Source organism: Solenopsis invicta, chromosome 6 (assembly GCF_016802725.1).
Source record: "Solenopsis invicta isolate M01_SB chromosome 6, UNIL_Sinv_3.0, whole genome shotgun sequence".
Classification (NCBI taxonomy): domain Eukaryota; kingdom Metazoa; phylum Arthropoda; class Insecta; order Hymenoptera; family Formicidae; genus Solenopsis; species Solenopsis invicta.
Window position 1 is genome coordinate 20,657,691 of NC_052669.1, and position 19,999 is coordinate 20,677,689.

Genomic DNA, 19,999 nt, shown 5'->3' on the forward strand with positions numbered 1-19,999 from the left:
CCATTTGAAATGAACTCAAAGGCAAGATTTTCTTAGCTGTCCAAAGTTTGAAAGCACGCTTCAACCAAACAGTTTAATTCGCGCGCGACGTTTATTAATTAAATTAAACTTTAAATTAAGTACCTTCAAAATTTTACAGTATGCGCGCGATTCCCGATCGACGATCGAAAAAGTTGAACACAACGATATACATACCAGAAAAAAAATTAATTTTCGAGAAAGTTAATATCGCATAGATGTAATTCATTTCTAAAACCAATTATCGAAACCAACTTTCTCGCATTGCAGCTTTTGCAAAGATTAATGTATAACTCGATAACATGATTCGATTCTAATATTTTTCCAATACTAATCATTGAATTATAGTGCCACATCTATTTTAAAACAGTACTTTCTAATCTTTTTTACATTATAGAAAATGATATTTGTATCGACGTATGCATTACTGAATTTACATCAAAAATTCGCGAGAAGAATAACGTGTTCAAACATAATAAGATAATAAATACAATAAAGTAATTTTTTAAAAATAATTGTAAGTGATTTTTAATTTCTTATTATTATATAAAAAATTTGATTATCGATATCTCGCGGTAGGGACTAAATTCTATTGTAAGCTATATAAATACTATTATTGTAATTTACAATTATACAAAGCTGCTAAAAAGCTTTTATTCCAAAGATTTTTTGTGTTATTTTTGTACACGTATATAAAAGCAAATAAATAAAAAGATATAAACTGAAATTTAATTTTATAATTAATTTTTAATATTTAATTCAATTTTAAGCTATAAAATTTAATATTTTTATTGAAAATGTTTTGTGCCTTTGTTCAATATAAAAATTGAAAACATTTCTGCAAATAATAGCATGTTAAAATAACATTTTATGAGAACTTTTAGTTTATATTTATGATGTTGTGAAAATAAAAATCGTCATAATGCAATTTAAAATAAAAAATAAAGTTTATTTTATATTTTAATTCTCTTTTTTTTTCATTGTTTCTATCAAAAATTATGTCGATGTTTTCGCTCAAGGAGTTAACAATTAACTTCCAATTAGTGGATTAAATTGTTGGAAAAAGTTGTCGGTAATTAATTTAAGAATGTATTGCATATGCAAAATTGTGTTACCTACATTTCTTTTATTATCGTTACAATAATTGTGCTAGTGCACTTAAAACATGTGTTTTGCCGCGGTATATCGGAAATTTCAACTGTAAGAATAAAGAAAACAAAAAAAAGATAAAAGAGAGAGAGAGAAAAAGAGAGAGAAAAATCTCTAATTTCCATCCCTTATATTTATCTCAGCTAGTTATTGTTCGCCGTTCGAGCGCGACACAAAATTTGTACACAGAGCTTCCGAAGCAAAGAGAAATATTTTCCTTGAGACGGTCAGCGAACGTGCCGCCGCGCAGATATTTGCCAAATACATATACCTACGCTGAGTTCGCATACATATCAAAACGCGAGAATAGAATAGTTTGCGTTTGATCTCAAAGAGAGAGAGAGAGAGAGAGAGAGAGAGAGAGAGAGAGAGAGAAAGTTCTCATTTATTTCCGACGTAAGGGTATTTGCGCGAATGTAAATCTCCTACCGTCCAGATACGCCTTTAGCTACTAAATGGAATACCCTACCTCTAATGCAGAATTAAGTTACTCCCTAGTTACAGACGCAGTTCCTGCATATCGCTTCCGGACCTAAATCAACTTCATAATTACATATGATATAATCTGGCGCCACAAACCTACGTAGTTTTCGATCTCATTAAAGTTCAACGCTGTCAGAATTAAAACTCACGCAAGAATCTTCTTTCAAGAAGTCTTTCTTTATCCGTGAATACGCAGCACATTACGAACATCGAATGCCCCTTTGAACACAGCTTGCTCGATCAACTTTGTCGAATCGACGGGAACAATTGTTTTCCTTAACGAAAATGGGAGATAGAGATGAGCGAAAGGATCCTTTATTGTACTTTTCGAATTTTTAATATTATACATCTACATAGCTGTGTCAGGAATAAAAATTCTTACTCGGGGCAATTTGAAGAATGTGACATTATCATTTATTTTCTCTTTGGAAGATTAAATTGTCGTTTGTTTTCAATTGTTGAATATACTACAGGTGACACATTTTTGTTAAGAAATATATAGATTCGAAATCAATGGAAGAATTTAAAAGTGCTTGCAGTCTTATGACAGCCAATAACAAACGCATTATCAGTGTTATTGCTTATCTCAACTTTGGAAAATCACGAAGAAATCTCGGAAGAACTTAGGAAACGCTACTATTTTATAACCTGTATATATGACACCAAACTTAAAAATCTCATAACCTACCCTCTAGTAGGAAGGGTTTCGCGCTTTATCGCAGATAAATCGAATCGTGCACGAGAAAACGACAGGACTTACAAAACTCTCTTTATCAAACATTCTGTACCATAGCATGAGACGTAAAATATAATATTCTTCTCTATTGCAGTGAAAAAAATACTTTAGCAAAAGTAATTTAACATAAAAAACGTGTATTAATCCAAATAGAAAAAAGACAAATTGATATTTTTTTAAAAAATATTATGATAAAGCATGTACGAAACATTAAATTGTTAAATTACCTAATAATCTTTTGATTTAAGCAACCAGCTGTAAACTTGTGACGAATCACTTTGCAAAATTTAATTTATGTATATTATTATTACAAGTTTTTGTAATTGTTGTATCAACTTTTCATCTTTTGCATGTGTATAATATTTAGCATTCAAGTAAAAATAAAATTAAACGAGTATAAATTACAAATTTAATAATGTTTCCGATTTCAACAGATTTATTATTAGTCGATCGCTGACTGAACGATGTTTCATTACTTAAAAGCGTCCAAGTTTAAACAAGTTATTTATTTTTACGTTCAATCATAAAAAATACTTTGCATATAGTACTTTATAAATACTTTGTAAACATCTTCGCTATTTTTATTTACTTTTCTATTTATACTGCAAAAAACAATAAAGAAAAAAAAGGGCAGACGCCTTTTAAAAAAAACATTTCTTTAAGACTATTTTTATTACGGTACTGCGTATGAATCTCGTATGTTCCTAAGTATGTACTTTAAAAATACGACTCGGAGTTAGTAACGCGACAGTTGACAGGACGTTGTTGGCAGATATGACGTTAGAATAGCACTACATGTGTCCTCAGAGCGTTTCAGCAACTCATCGACATCTTTCACTGAAGTAGTAGCGGCGATATACTAAAGTGTCTGCACACGTATAGTAGCAGCAGTAATAACAATATAGTAGCAGTAATACATTATGGATTGAATTTAAAAATTTTGAAATACGAAAATTTGAAAACTTTCTTGCCGCAAACGATAACACTAATAACCATATAAAAAATTCTCCAGAAATAAAAACATACCATTTAACGAAAATACGAGAATAACAGAATTTTACATAAGAACTTACAAAATATGTCATATTTCATAACGACAAATTAAACATAACAAAGAGAGAGAGAGAGAGAGAGAAATTTATTGAGTTAATTAATAAAATTATTAATATTTATTATATAAAAAAAATAAACGTTTAAATGTTCAAACGCAATTCAATTTAGTAAAAATTCCATAACTCATTACGTCCGCGAAAGAAATTCGAGACGGTAACAAAAAGGAAAAAGAACCGACAACGATGGATAATAAAAATTTACATTTCCGCTGCTAATTTGACCGGGCGATTTAGCACAATTGAACAGAAATAAATTTTATTGTGCTACCACACTTTCAGGAATGGAATTGCATTAGCTGTCGGTAGCGAATCGCCAACGGCATGCCCGACGAGGATACGTTATATCGAGCTATCGTTTACGGTACATTTACGCTACTTAGCGAACTTCCAGCCCGAAGTCGGAGCCCAAGAATATCCTACGTACTATATCCGCGTCGCGAACGCCAGAAGAATAATTCAAGCTTCGAAGATCGAGGTGGAGGAGGAGAAGGGCGGGCGAGAGGTGGCGGGCGAAAGGGTGGCCCTTTCTTGGGTGGCACGCAAGCTCAACGCATCGAGTGTGCACTGCACAGAGCACACATCAGACTCGAATGCAGACACTGCCGTTGTTGACGCGGTGTTTCTCGGAGCTTAACAAAGTTCTTCCGAGTCCTAACGAGCTTACTCTTGGCGGGAGCTAGTCGAGTATATGGCTTCCGTCTTTCGTAGCAAATGGTTAACCTACATACTCCGCCGTGAGATATTATATCCCGATCGAATGCTGCTAGATGCCACTCGTCATACTCGGAGGCGATAACGTATTGATGCGCGTACTATCGCGGATTCGTATATCAGACGTTGCGAATAACAACTCAATATTCATTTGATATACATTGTTCAACAACTGACGTAAGTTAATCCTTAGTACCAACACCGGGGAAAGTTTGAAAGAAATTTAATAGAAATATTTATTTGAAAGATGTATTTATAAAAACTATTTTTTGAAATGAGTATTTTGTATAGCAAATATAATAAAGTGATTTAAAAAATAAAAATATTTAATGTTTATATGTATATTGGCTGAAGTAAGATATTTATTTTGTATTTCGATATGTCATAGATAAATAAGTTTTATCTATTTTCGAGAGAGATTGTTTATGTACTATTTTCTATTTTTTAAGAATACAAAATATCGAATAGACTAAAATAAAAAACGCGTATATCATAAAAACATATAGAATCTAATTACTTGACAAACAATGACGAGTGAATTTATTTTAAAATTTATTTTATGTTTATAAAAAAATAAGTTACACGATATATATGTTTCTTATTTTAGATTTACTATTTATTTTAGAGAATAGTAAATAAACAATGCAAAAATAGAGAACGCTTTTATCCATGGCATACCAAAATGTAAAATAAATATCTTATTTTAGCAAATTACATAAATACTATTGTGTGTTTTTTACATGCTTCATTATATTTGCTATACAAAACATTTATTTCATTTTATTTAATAAGTAAATATGTACATGCTTAAATGTTAAGTGTTGTTTGCTTTTTTTATATTTACTACACAAAACATTTATTCCAAATAGCATTTTTTATAGATACACACACTTAAAAAATTTCTATTACACTTTTTTTATTTCAACTATTTCCCCAGCATTGCTTCAGACACAAAGATTTTCCCCGTTTTTTTTTTAATACTACACATGATCGATCGCTCGTGTCTGAATTAACTTTCATCGCTTTTACAAGTATATAAAAATTATTAAGTGATTTTTATATATATACTTTAACGTGTTTAAAAAATATTGATAAATGTTATAATTAATTACAATTACTGCTACAATATCTCCAGAAAAAAAAAGTCAATGATCGTGCGTCTTAACTCTCCACCGGCAACATACGGTTTTTTAAAGCACGTCGATATGTTAATTGTGAATTTTAAGAAGGCAGATCGCGTGATTTCTCCGAAAATTGTTGACACGCCTTTGATATCGAGCATGCGAGCTGGCTGCTGCTACAATTGTCTCTTTTAAAGCGACCTCGCGCGCGTGCTTAATCCGGGATCTCGCCTGAGACGCAGTTTGAGTGCAGAGCTCCAAAAATATTCCTAAGGATATTTCCGGCATTCGTGAGACGCGAAGGGCACACGGATCGCGCGGGAGAGCGTTCAATTTCATCTCGAACGAGCCGGGCCGGTTCAACTACGTACGTATGTATGTATGTAACCTCCCGTTCCTCGCTGCCCTGCCGTAATTGAATACTCAATAGGATTTACCAAAGCGGGCCGCGCGGCGCCGTGCCGCGGCGTGGCGCGGCGTGGGCGAGCCGATCGACAGGACACACGCCAATATTTGATCCGCGTCAAAAGCTCCGAGGCGGATCCACCGCCGACACGGCGGATTTCCAACGGTCGTTAACCCGCGCGCGCTGGCCGCGCGCTGTCTCGTCGCCGCAGCGGCGTGTGATCCTCTCCCTCTCTACCTTCCGCTCGAGTAAACTTCCGAAAAGCCGTCATCCACGATTTGACGGAAATTATCGATTGTATTTTTATTTACGATAAAAAGCGACGCGTGCGATCCATGGCCGAAAAACGGCGGCAACCTTTGTGACGTGTTTTTTTTTTTTTTTTTCGACAGGCTTGTCGAATAAATTTTTAAGTGACAGATCTGATTTTGTCGAAAAATCAGCGTAGTTAAAAGAAAGAAAGAAAAAAAAAAAAAAACAACTGAGGCATACGATTGAACAGAGTTGTTTTTCTCTACAAATTAAGTTAACGATGCTTTGGCTTCTCTCGGTTTAGGATCTGAGCAAAAAGATGGCCGTAATAGAAGAGTCGCGTAGCTGTAATCATAAGTCCAAACAATTGACGTTAATCGTCAATCGTATCGATTTCATACGCAAGTATCAATTTTTTTATATGACATCGATACGATTGATGATCAATGTCAATTGTTTGCGCATTGGACTACGATTGCGACTCGATTGCGATCATCTTTCTGCTCAGACCCTTATTCTTTTTTTTTTCCTAATCAACAACAAAAAATTTTGATAGGGTATTTTGGCTATGAAACAATAAAAAAATTATAATTTATAATGGTTTTTGCAGCAAAAATTACTATATTTTTCTATGCAGTTTTTTAATTAATAACTTTTAAACGAGTAAGTGGATCTAAGTGAATTTTCGCACGAACATTTATTAAAGTTTTATTAGTATATATGTAAAAGTTTTTGTTTAATTAAAACTTTCCCCTCAAATTTGCAAATGAATACTGCAACACGCGATTTCACACCAGAGTCAGGAGTAAATAAAATATTAAATAACCTTTAAATCAATTTAGGCCCGATCGTACCAATGATATTTTGGCTTTAAGCGAGACTTAAATACATGTCGGTCTTTATTCATTTAGAAAGAGAGAGACAAAGACAGGCACATATTTAAACCTCGCTTAAAGTCGAAGTAACGTCGGTGCGATCGTGCCTAAGTGAATTGTGCTGAAATTTTACTCAGAATATTCCACGAGATTTTTATATTTTTGATAATGTTTCAGATATGACACGTACAACCTTAATACGTGCAACGAGGCAACGAGTTAGTGAAATGAAATTCAGATCCGTTCGGAGATATACTCTACACGTCGCACCTGCACGTCTTTCCGAAACGTGCCGAAACCTGCATTTAGGCGTTTCCCCTCGCTCTCGTCCTTTCTCACCCGTACGCCGCGTGTGCCTATGTTTAGCCTAACCGCTCTACCCGTTTTGGGTAACGTTCGCGTCGAGACAACCAAATCCACAGGTGCGGTTGCTTTAGGGTTGCTCACATCGCGCGGAAGTGCCTTTGAATAGGTAGAACGGGTCGTCGACGGCGCGTGAATGCGCCGTAGGAGACACGTATGAAAGTCGCCGGCTATCCGGCGGCGCGGAACGCGCGACCTCACGGAGGGACAGAATAACCCGGGTCGCCGCGATCCAGAAGACGAGACAAACCATTTCCCGTGTCGCCGCGCGCGCGCTGCCGTTTCTCACGATTCTTCCGTCGTCCTCTCTCTTTCTCTCTCTCTTTCTCCGCCGCGTCCGAATGAGAATTAAGCCGCGGGTTAACCAGCGCGTTGGAGATTGCCCGAGTGATAAACGGCCACCGAGTGGATAGGGCTCTTATCTACGTTATCCCTCTTCGAGTTCATTTCAACCAATTTTTTTCGGTCACTCGAGAAAGACTTTGGGGAAAGGCGTCCGCTTTGAATAAATTTCACGACTTCCTACGTCGCCGCCGCGAATTTCGATCGAGGCTACTTCATGTCTCGAGGAACAACTTTGTAGAACATAGAGGACAATTGGATCGAAAGAATTCTTCTCGTTTGTTGTTTTAAAAATCACCTTTCTAGAAAATAGAGATTACGCAAAGACGAGGAAAGCTTCGCGATTACAAATTCATGCGTGTATTCGATATAAAGTCAATTATTCCATAGAAGTTGAAATTCACGTTATTGATTTTTTTTTATACCTATTATTAAATACCTATTATTAAATAAATAATTAATCGATCATTGAATAAAATATCCGCCAAAATCAGCTTGAAATGAGAGAAGAAAGATTAAGGATGTATCGGACATGTATAATATAAATACTTCAAATAAATTACACATATATGATAGATGTGTGAATGAGATTATATTTTTGTTTAATGATATATTTTTATAGTTCATTTACTCTATTTGTTATGAAAAATTAAATTATTTTTTACAACATCTAAAGAAATCGCAATTTTTTTGTGTAAGTACTTTAAGTATTCAAGATGATTTATACAAAATTTTATTGTGACTGTTTAGTTATTTCGTAAATAAATAAATTTTGTTTATTTTACAGAATTAATTCTGTATCGCAATAAAACTTTACATAAGTCATCTTGAATATTTACAGTACTTAAATAAAAAGAATTCAGATTTTTTCATTATTTCATTATTAATCATATTAGAGCACATGTCTGCTACTTATTGAAATAACTTTTTATCCAGATAGAAAATTACCGTCCAATTTTTTCTACTCTTTTCTATCACTTTCAAATGCAATACAAAACAATTTTTGCATTTTTCTTAATGTTTTGAGAAATGTTCTATACATCCATAAATCAATTCTTATTTTTGTTAAAAAAAAAATAACTCGGCATTGATCAAAGCACATAAATTTTACCGTACAACATAACAATGGAATCATTATGGCGCTTTTTTTTTTAACGGAATGGAGAATGATCGCCCGCCATAGGTAATGGCGCGCGATAAATTCGCGGTTGGTTGGCGCGTAAAGTGTGACTATATCGACGCCTCGATTGATTAATTAGATTAATTTTAATCGAACGCCTATGTATATTCTGAAAGGGTGGCTACCGTCAATTTACTAACTCGATAAATCCATAAAATAGCGTGGCGAAAGTGTGGCTACATTTTATTAAATTTCGTATCGCGAAAGGTCGCCGTGTGGCATCGCGTCGCGCCAAATTTAGTAATGGATCATTATTGAGTTCTGCAGCGAAGATACGCGCAGATATTGAAATTTAGATAATTACCTTCGCCGACCACCGTACTTATTTCATTTGGTCATATAACCTAATAAAAAAAAACGTTATCTGTCGAGATCTAAAATCTGCGCGTTTTTATTATTTCTTATAAGATAATTTTCTACAAATTTATTTCTATAAGAACTAAAAACAATAGTTAATGAAATGATAGATGTACCTTCTCATTCAGTGTAATTATTGTTAAACCAAATACGCTAACTGAAGCAAGCCACCTTAATCTTTCGTCGCGGACAGTTTCGGTGCTAAAATAGAGCAATAAATTAGCTAAATAGCACTTAATTCTGCGATAGTTCCCAATTCAATTTGCTGTGGCGAAGGTGATAACTTAACGGAAGTTATCTTGTGGAAGATATTGGGACTAACGATAATCAACTGCCAAGATATATTGCCTGTCTATCATTCAAGATCAATATTTTTGCATAATAAGTTAAAGCAACTTCAAGTGCTTTAAATACGTACATAAAAACACTTTTTTGATATTTTCATCTTGAATATGTATTTTTTAAAAATTTCCTTTTTCTTTAAAAAAAATCATGAAATTAAAACGGTATTACAAAAAGAAATAAATAATTAATATACTCTCTACATAAATCCATTTATTTCTGAGAAGTAAGAAGTTAAAGAAGCAAAGAAGAAGAACTTAAAACGAAGAACTAAGCGATTTTATTAATGCGATTCTGAATGAAAATGGGAATATAAATTGGCTGTTTGCACTTGATCGCTGCAATAGGTGAATATTCTTGTTTAAATATTACTCACGATGTTTGAGGTGCAGTCTAGGAATGGGATCCTGCGGCCAAGCCACATTTTGCGCGACTAAGCTGATCAGAGCCAAAATCTGCAGCGACGCGCTCATCCTGGAAACAAATGGCCCTGCAGGATGTCCGACAAATCAACGGTAACTTTCAAGCCTCATCATCGCCGCCACCGATCGTCATTCCTGCAATCATATAACAGCGACCTGTGATTCTGTATGCCATAAAGTTCATGAAGTTCACGCTGTAGTAACAAAGACGTATTGTTATAGCTTCATGTGCATTGCATTACAAGCGACATATTTCAACGTTTCTTAGGGCGGACAGGGGATTTGTACGGTTAAATTGAAGACGAAATTTGCGAATTTACTTCGGAGAAAGAAATAAATGACCATAGTTTTCTATTTAGGTTTACTACTATAAATTGAAATGTAGAAAATATTAATTTGTAATGCAAAGTTTATTAAAAATGTAGGAGTTTTTTTCATTGAAGACAGCCCCGAAAATTTCGTGTGTCTCGCATTTTGTTATGATTCCATGACTCCTAACGAAGCAATCTACCATTTCATATTTTAATTTTCCTCGGGATACTTTGCTCTACAAACTGAGTTTAAAATAGGCCATCAGGAAAATGTTATTACAAAATGGTAAGAACATGAACGTGAAACTCTAATTTGCGCGTAAAAATCAATTAATTTATGTTGTTATTATTGTGTAACACCATTTTTCTAATAATTTATTTTAGCTTCAGTTTGAAGAGCAAAGTGTCCTGAGGAAAGCTAGATCAGAAAATACGAGATTGTTTATTTAAAAGTAACAAAATTTTCGGTTGTCTTCAATGACAGGAAACTTTTATATTTTTAATAAATTTTTAATTACAGATTAATTTTCTATATCTTAGATATAAAAAATGTATTAAAAAAAAACATCTAAAAGAAGAAACGGCGTCCATTTATTCTTTTCCATGAAATAAATTTGCGAATTTCGCCTCCAGTTTAGCTAACAAATCTCTTATTCCTCTCTTAATCTATAATAAATAAAAAATGTTAAATAACTTTTATTATTTTGTGCAAGTTTTATATTATTATTATTATCATCAATGAGTAGTTAATAATCCAATATTTGGGGGAAAATTAAGTAAACAAAGAAAGGTGCAATTTTGATTTTTTTCTCAAAAATGGAATATTGGCTGTTGGTTGTAGTTTTTTCTTTTTTTTTTTCAAATATCATAATATTTTAACCAATTTTATTCTCCCGACAGCAAGTTCGAACGCTTTGTTTTCCTCTTTTACACAATTAATGTCTACTAACATTATTGTTGCGCCCTAAAATCGAAGAGGATGTATCATTAAAAAAATTGATTTCGCAATATTTGCTCGCATATGCACGATATTCCGCATATATGTACTCCAAATTGGACGCGATGTATTCTTTGCGATGAGGAAAGAAGAACATAAGAAACAAGTCTTTTGCTCTCTTTTGGAACAAAATTTATATATGCATATCTTCTTGGGGAAGAAAACTACTACTTGGAATAAGTAAGGGAAAGCACGAGGAAGGATAAAAGGCTAACGAAGGAACAGGAGACGACCACCGACTGCAACGACTACGATGAAGAAGACGACGATGTTATGCATTATGCAGAGAGGTCGCCAGCTCGAGTTTCTATTTGTCCCGGGGCCGTGTACTGCCGTCTACTACCTCGAATACGTTCAAGATTAAACACAGTGTCGAATATGTATATTCATACATATATATATATATAAGGTGTTCATAAGAAATACACCCGAATTTCTATGGATAATTTAGTAGTAGAACGCGAGATGTTTGAGAGGGCCGAAGAAAATTTTTATGAGGGTATGCCTAACGCTTTCTCAATCTATTCATAGTTAGTGACAAATCCGTTTAAACAAAAAAAAAAAAATGTTTTTAATATACGTTCTTTATCAAATAGGATCGAGATAAAATAACGTCAGCTAGAAAAAAAATGTAAGATATCGAATTACCATGTTAGTTTCTAAATTTAAAATAGATGAAAACTCGATGAAGCTAGCTAGACAGGCAGAAATAGCTAATATAACATCGGATTTATTTTACAGACATATACGTAAGAATCTTGTTTTTCTCGATTCCTAAATAGTACTGTTGAATCAATAATTTTTTATTTTCGCAGTTGTCAGGTACTAAACACCAGGGTAGTAACTAGTTAAAAGTTAATAACTTTTAATTTAACTTTGCTAATTTTTAACTTTAACTAGTCATTTTTGAAATATAAACTGCAATTTATTAACTTTTTTCCAAAGTTAAAAATTTATCTATGCGAAAGAAAAAGTTTATAAAAGAAAAAAATACCTTCCCACGTATTAAAAAAGATATTTATTTATTATTTCATATAAATTTAATTTGTTAAATTAATTAAATAAGTTTGATGATTCATATTATAACTGTTTAGAATAATCAAACTTTTCTAATTAAATATGAATAATGCTTTACGAAATTAACTTTCAATTTGATTCGATTTAAACTTAACGTAACTAGTTAATTTTTTGTTCAATGTAACTTTTCACGTAGCTAAATTAATTTTATAAGCCTGTAACTATAACTTAATTTAGTTAAAAAAGAAATTAATTTACTCAGCTTTACATTGGTAAATCATCTTCTGAACACCCTGTACATTTGGGAACCCCCTTGCAAAAATACCCGAAGCGAAATTATCATTCCATACTGCGCGCAACGCTCGTTTTTCTCCGACTCCGCAAGTTCAGCAAAGTAAATGGAAACAAGATTCTAATATCCAGCCGCCCCGGCCGCGTCGCGCCGGTTAAACCCCAATTTGCTCGCGCGGATTTGTAAGCAGCTAGCGCGAGAGGCACGCAGAGCAACGTCAATCGGGAGCCGATAGCAGTCGCATTTGTGTGCTGTTAAAGTATTAATTAATCTCATGTGATCAATCGCATTCCGATGCGCGGCAACGCGCCGCTGTTGTTACTCGACATCTGGTAGACGATATCATAAATTCATGATCGTTTCGCAGCCGGCAGCTGCGCGCGGCCGCGCCGCGATCTAATAAAATCAGATCGTGAATCATGTTCGAGACGAGCGGAGACGATAAAAGAATGTTTCGCCGCGCGCGGATCCCCGTCGCGTCGTCGTCGTCGTGTGTTTGCCGTGATGTTTGCGAGAGCAAGAGCACGCGCCTCGCTAGGCGTGGCTCGCCCTACTTTCGAGAGATACGAGGGACGAGTTGCAGATCGAGAGTCACTTCCCTGCAGCGTCTCTTTTTCTCTCTCTCTCTCTCTCTCTCTCTCTCTCTCTCTCTTCTTCTTCTTTCATCGCAGCCGCTTTCCGATTCCACGAGTGTGCTCTCCGCGCACTACGAAAATGAGGGACTTTCTCTTACATTAGACCGGGAGTTCGTCGCGCGCGTTTACAAACAACAGGAAAGCACGCCGTCGCCGGCGGCGGGCCGCTCGATCGCCGGATGCTCTCTCGATGCAGAGAAAAGATCTAATTTTCAACGTCCCATATATGCGGATCGTGGATGCAGAAACGCAGAAAGGCGACCACATGATTACAACTCTAATTTCGGAACTCGAGATTATCATATCCATACCGTGGCGCAGAGGCGGCGCTTTGAGAATATGAAATTTGCTTAATTTGTGGGTTATATAAATATCTCGGTTGACGGACGGAGCAGCGATAGAGGAATGACATGCTCGTTCCGGAAAAAAATAAAAAAGGAGAGGTGACATTTAAATTCTCGTTGTCAACCGTGTGACGTTTTCCAGAAATATTTTCATATTATTAAAATTTCAGTTTCATACTCGACTTGACAGGGCCGAGATTTTAAGCACCACTGGTAAAGATTTGTTATTATATTATGTTATATTAATTATAACAATAGACGCAATTATGTCATAATAGCTCTATTAATTATTATTATATTATTATTGGTACATTATATATATAATATATTATATTAATTATAATATTATTATTTACGCAGACTAAATACCTACAGATATTCTTAATTCTATTTGAGAAAGCAGAGTACGCTAAATGTTTACAGCAGTAAATGTGTTAATTTAATATTTGATTATTTGTGATGTATATTGAACATTAAATTATAATTAATGCATACATATCTATATTATTTTTATCAATTTGTATCATAATTTCGTAACGGCTCATATCTCTCCAAAAATTATTTTGAGCTATTAAATTACTATCGTTACTTTATACTACATCCTTGACCACAATATAAACAAGGTGCTCGGGTTATATGGTAACCGTATCGAACTTTAGCATGTAGATAATTATTGTAAACAATCGTGAGGTATTATAAACATCAGAGTATAGCTACCTATTCAGCCAAACATTTATTTACTAAATAATTTCGCAAACCTCGATTCGCTGTAATTTCGCATTCTGCGCTTAATCGCACAATTTTCCCTTCATTTTTCTGCTAATTACCAGGAAATGACAAATAAAAAAAGCAAAAGCGGAGTTTTAGCGGAGACCTTTTAAACGTCCGTCACGGTATGTCGTGAATGGGATGTCAAATTTGACCAAACCGTTTTTTTTTCTTTTTTCTTTTTTTTGGAGAAAAATAAAAACTAAATAAACAAACGAAAAGCACTGTCAAAGATTTACGGTGACACTCGGAAAAAGTGGGCAGGAAACACACACCTTGAAATGTGAGTGAGGGACGCGAGAAACGGAGAGGAACGGGCAAGGAGGAAAAGCGAGCCAGGGCGCGGGGCGTAGCCTCTCTCGTGAGTAAAACTTTGACCAACACGCTGCAGGAAAGGGAGAGAACGTGAGCGCTCTCTGCAACTGCTGCCGCTGCCGCTGCTGCTATTGCTGCTCTGCTGCTGCAGCGAGAGCACGGTCTAATTATCCATGCGCTTTGTGCGTGTACACTGGCTCCAACAAGAGCAACGGCAATGGCACAAATGGCGGTACGAGCGTGATTGCTCGGACCATGTAGATAGTTCTAGCGCGATTGCTCCCCCGTTCAACGAGCCGGCTATCAAAGTAAAAACAGGCGTGTTCGCTAAGCTACTCGCCTTAGTCTTGCCATACGCGATTCCCCATCGAAAATCCTAACTGAAAATTCGGGTTCAAATCCTGAAGGATTTTAGCACGTTTATTCGTCTGTTTATTTGTTTGTATGTTTGTTTATTGATGCAACAAAGGCATGTACGTACACTCGTCATCGTCTATTCCCCTCAGAGCGCTCGAAACCGCCGCACTCAAGCGGCAACGTTTCTCATCGAAAACGGAAATGGCTTTTGATTTCATTTCAATTTACGGTAATAATATTCGCAACCGAAATCAGACCGCAATCTTAATATCAAGAATTTTAATTAACGCTTTTAATTCCTATTTTTAAACGTCTCACTAACACTAGATTTTTATTTATTTAGCTCATTACATCGTAGATATAACTTTACTTGGCAATGTGCACTTGAACAAAATTTTGTTATGTAAAAAATTTATTGGCTGTTACGTATAAAATTATAAGATAATAAAAAAGATAGACGCTCATGATATAAATTTATTCTTCCAATATTTCAAATTTAAAAACATTTAAGAATTAATTAAAAATATATGATTATTAGATTGGTATAAAAAATTATTTATTTTGGCACTCATTTAACTTACATAAAATTTTTGTAAAAAAAAACCAATTCAATTAATAATTAAAAATTGTTATTATGTGTAGATAGATTAACAAAAAATTCGATAATTTCTTGAATAACTTTTAAACCATTTTAAATTAAGAAAAAATAGATTTTAATTTACTTTTCAGACTTCCGCAAAAGATAATTAAATTACATTCTTCAATCAGTTTTGCAGGCATTTTTTACGAAATATTTAAAATATTAAGCAAGATTTGTAAAAAAATACAGAATAACATTCTATTTAATTATAACAAAATAGACATTATTTTGTTTTTAGCGAGAGAAATGGCTTTGTCTTCCGCTGCAAAAATACTTATTTTTATTCGGTGTAGTTTCTTTTCCATTTCAGTTTTAGCGTATCTTCATCTTCTTATCTGTTTTCATCTCGTAACCCGGATCTATGTCGCTGCCTAGTCTAGCTTTCTCGATTTTCCCGTTACCGGTGAATTTTCACGTTCAAAGAAATTGCTACTTTTGATTTGGATGAGTCTTCGGAAAAGTGGAAAAGTTTCTTTTCATTCTCGCGTATTCCACGCTAAAAGCTCGGAGAAACATTGGAGTTGCCAACAGGGGAAAATGATCTGAACATACGATGTCGAATGCGGATAATAATCTACATAAAGTTAATTCTCACGTGACTAGGATTTCAAGATACAGTTAGATTCTGCTAAATTTGTATTGGTATTTGGTATTCCACTAAATGCAAATGACAGTTAAACTGTACATTCTACATACAGTAGAATTTCATTTTCTCTAAAATGTCCAAGATAAATCTTCTTATGAACGTAAGCGAATAAATAAAACATATTATGTGCCAAAAAGTAAAGGCTATTTAAAGTTGCATAAGTTACACACGTGCTTTTAATTTTTCGTATATTTTTCTTGACATATTTTATTATATATATATTTTTTCTATATATATATATTCTTTTCTCTTTTTATTTGTAATCTTTTTGAAAAATCTCACATATCTTATTATTAAAAATTAAGTTGAAAACATTGTTCAACAAAATTTCTCTAAAGTTCAAAAAATTTAACATATAAAAAGCGTATAAAGGTAGTATTAAAATGCTAATATATTTAAAATAACCTAAGTAGAGAAAAAAACCGTTTATTAAGCGATATCATCTAAAAGTCAACCGTCTCTATAACAAGAAAAACGAGTTTTTTGTGGAGGTGTTTTAATGGTGGCCTTGTTGGCTAAATCCCAAGCGACTGTGAGGAGTTATGTAACTTATAGTGTCTCCCACTCTTTTTTTATTGGATTTTACTACTTTAATTTATAGATGGCATTTCGTAAGAGACAAAAATTATTAACAGCACAAACATACACGATTCAAATTAATGGCAATAAATTTAATAGTATTTATCTAGTCACATTATGTAAACGTCGAAAATTTTAATGTTGCGCGAAATAATTATCATCGCTGAAGTTTTCGCTGAAAAGAGAATAACCTCAAATTTATCGAAGAGCTCTATTTAATGAGCAGAGTGTACTCATACTTGACGAAGTTATCCTGATTAAACTTCAAGTAAAATTTCAGCGGAAGCCGATTCGCGAAATTAATTGAAAGATATAGTTCTGTAATCTATTTACAGTAACACATCTTATTAGTAAAGAATATCAAGTAATATTCATAATAATGTAACAATACAATATTTTACTTCACTTTCCACTTAATTTATGGAAGAACACATTCCACGTATTCGTATCAATCTCATTTCGTATTGCAGTTCTTCTCTATTCCGTAGATGCTGACTGTAGCCTCTAGAACCGTCAAAGTCAAGACGATATGAACCGATAGCCTTAGCCATTGTGCATTTTGTACGCTTGGATGTGCACAAGTTCGAACCGGGTATCGATCCAGTCCGTTTGCTTCGTGACTATGGGTAAGGAAGCCACAGTTAACTTATCACTTATCCTTTCAAATTACATTCTCATCCCACTTGCAAGTTCTCCGTTTCTATCATGAGGTTTAATCATGCAACGATAACGAGTCGTAGAAATCAAGTTCTATGGACTAGATACTTTTGTCTTTTATCTATATTTATTGAAATGAAGTAAAAATATTACAGCTGCTACTTTCCTTGAATTTCAGGCGTTATCGTTTCCATCGTGTAATTACAAAAAAAAAATATATATAAGAATTGTACATGTTATAATTACGTGCTTGAACGTATCTGCCGTGATAATAACGCATTTATAAGCAAATATCTTAAATGCTTCGTAGGCAAAAAAAACTTTATTTATACGAAAAACAAGATATGCCTCCGTTTCGTTAATTTAAAACAAATACCTTTCATCTTACTGAAAACATTTGCTTTATTCTTAATCAACATGATCCACTTTTTACCGTTTTCAACTGAGGCGGAAATAACATTTGTAACTGCTTGATTTAGCTTTGCTTGATCATTCCCATTCTAAATCCCTTCCGAACGTGCAGATTGTAAAACGAAAAACAGCGGGAAAACGACAAGAAAAGAGAGAGAAAAGAGTAGTGTAGGAGGAGATAAGTCTAGCAGTTGAAAGACGCCAAAAGGAAGCAAAAGATATCCGCGACAGAGCGGATGAATGGGACTACCAGTGGTCTTTGAGCCGGCAGGTAGGCAATGATTAATAAGTAACGTCGATCTCGTTCAAAGTGCGGCGCGTCGGGAAAGCTCGGGGCATCCTCATGCCGGAGTTCTCGCAGCAACCGCGTGCAAATAGAATATTTCGAGAAATAAATGAGTCGTGATTATTCTGAGAAAATGGAAAATCTGGAGCGCCGAACAGTCCCGGATAAATAATATTCCGTATCTAATTAAATTGCCAAGAAATAAAGTATAAAGTCTTCCTCGGTAAAATTGTATGGATAACCAACTCGGTATAGAAAATATAAAAAAAAAAAAAATCTGTCAGTGATGGAAAGAAAAACAATTTCGCGCGATCCACTGTATAAAAAGAATTTTGTGTTAGATTCCGAACTCGACGCGTTTCGGTTTCGCATGAATTGTTAAGTACCTCGTTTCACTGCGATATTGTTTACGCTTCAGAGACGTTTGATTTCTCCGTTTCAAATATCTTCTCGGACTTTGAAATCCAGGTTCATGGGAATCCTGAGTAACATAAAGTTTATCGTTCGACGTTCGACTTCTCGTCAGAGGTACGCCACATTCGATATAAAGTTTCCAAACCAGAACCGACACACACGCCGCCAAGAATATCTGGTCGAGATCGGTGATTTAATAGTAAGAATAGAAAGCTTAAGTGCATTCTCGGATTTACGTAACGCGAGGCAAGTGATTTTTACAATTAAAGAAGAAAAAAAGAAAAGTTGTACGTCGATCTGCACTCTCACATTTCCGCGCGATTGCACAACGAATTCCGGGTTGCATCAACGTGTACTTCGAAATCGTAAGATTACAGAGTCACCGGAGCGTCGTAACGCCACGTTAGCGGTACCAAGTGCAATGGCAACTTGGTCCAGTCCAGTGGCGAAGTCAGGAATGCGAGTTGAAGGAGGAGCGGTCCGTGAGCGTGGCGGGCGATTTAAAGCAACTCACTGTTGGCCCAAGCCAACTCCACTCAAGTGAATGAATATTCAGAAGCGCGCGAGAACTGCGGGGAACGCGGTCTTGGTGCCCCGGGTGACCTCTCGTGGAAACGGCCAGGTGAAATGGTCCAAATCACGGGGAATATTCAGATTTCGCCCTCGCCACTACGTGAATTACTCCTATTACGTATACGTGTGATCACGACCGTGCGGCCGCGCGAGCAAGTTATGTCAGCGGGAAAATCGCGGTTCGCTGGATAAGTACGCGCGAGGGTGGTGTTAGCCGCTCGGGGGAGAACGGCTCTTACGCAAGCATACGCTGAAAGCCGTAGTAATTAATAATTTCAAATATCGTGTGTGTGTGTGTGTGTGTGTGTGTGTATCCGTTATTCGCCAGCACACATTGTTTGCCGTTATTTATATAAAACTATTTAGATAATCATCTAGATAAGGAAACGGATTTATTTATCTTTATCTAGATTATTATAACGTATATTAACTTTATCCAGATTATTATAACGTATATTAACTTTATCTATATCTTAGGTAAAAGACATATTATCTTTTCCAAATTATTTAAAATAACATTAACAATAATGAGAATGAAAAATTCTTCTTACATATACAGCCTCAAACTTCAAGTTATTATTTATCCTAACAAGAGAACCCTTCCAAGTGAGTAATAATAAGATTGCGATTCCAAAATTCACTTGTGTTGAAAATTTATAGTATAAGTGAACTATAGATTTTTAATACTGGCAGTGTATTGGATCAGCAGTAGTGCAACATAAAAAATGCTCCAAAATTATAAATCCAAAAACTTTTACGAGAAATTTTGTCAGGCATTATATAATGAGTTATATACTCCTATTTTTCAACTTTTGATTTTTATTTGCGGATCGATTCCAAAGAGAAAAATCTTTTTTTTTTATCAGATTAAATTATTTGCAGAGAATT

The 19,999-nt window shown here is 34.7% G+C and overlaps 1 protein-coding gene across 2 annotated transcripts in view; it reads right to left on the reverse strand.

Moving 5' to 3' along the window:
• LOC105203776 (semaphorin-1A) overlaps positions 1–19,999 on the reverse strand; it is a 285,332-nt gene that overhangs the window by 222,516 nt on the left and 42,817 nt on the right. For both annotated transcript variants that reach the window (XM_026135268.2, XM_011172672.3), the window contains exon 2: positions 9,824–10,004. In XM_026135268.2, the coding sequence (XP_025991053.1) occupies positions 9,824–9,920 (97 nt within the window). In that variant the 5' untranslated portion in view covers positions 9,921–10,004. The remainder of the gene's footprint in view (positions 1–9,823; positions 10,005–19,999) is intronic.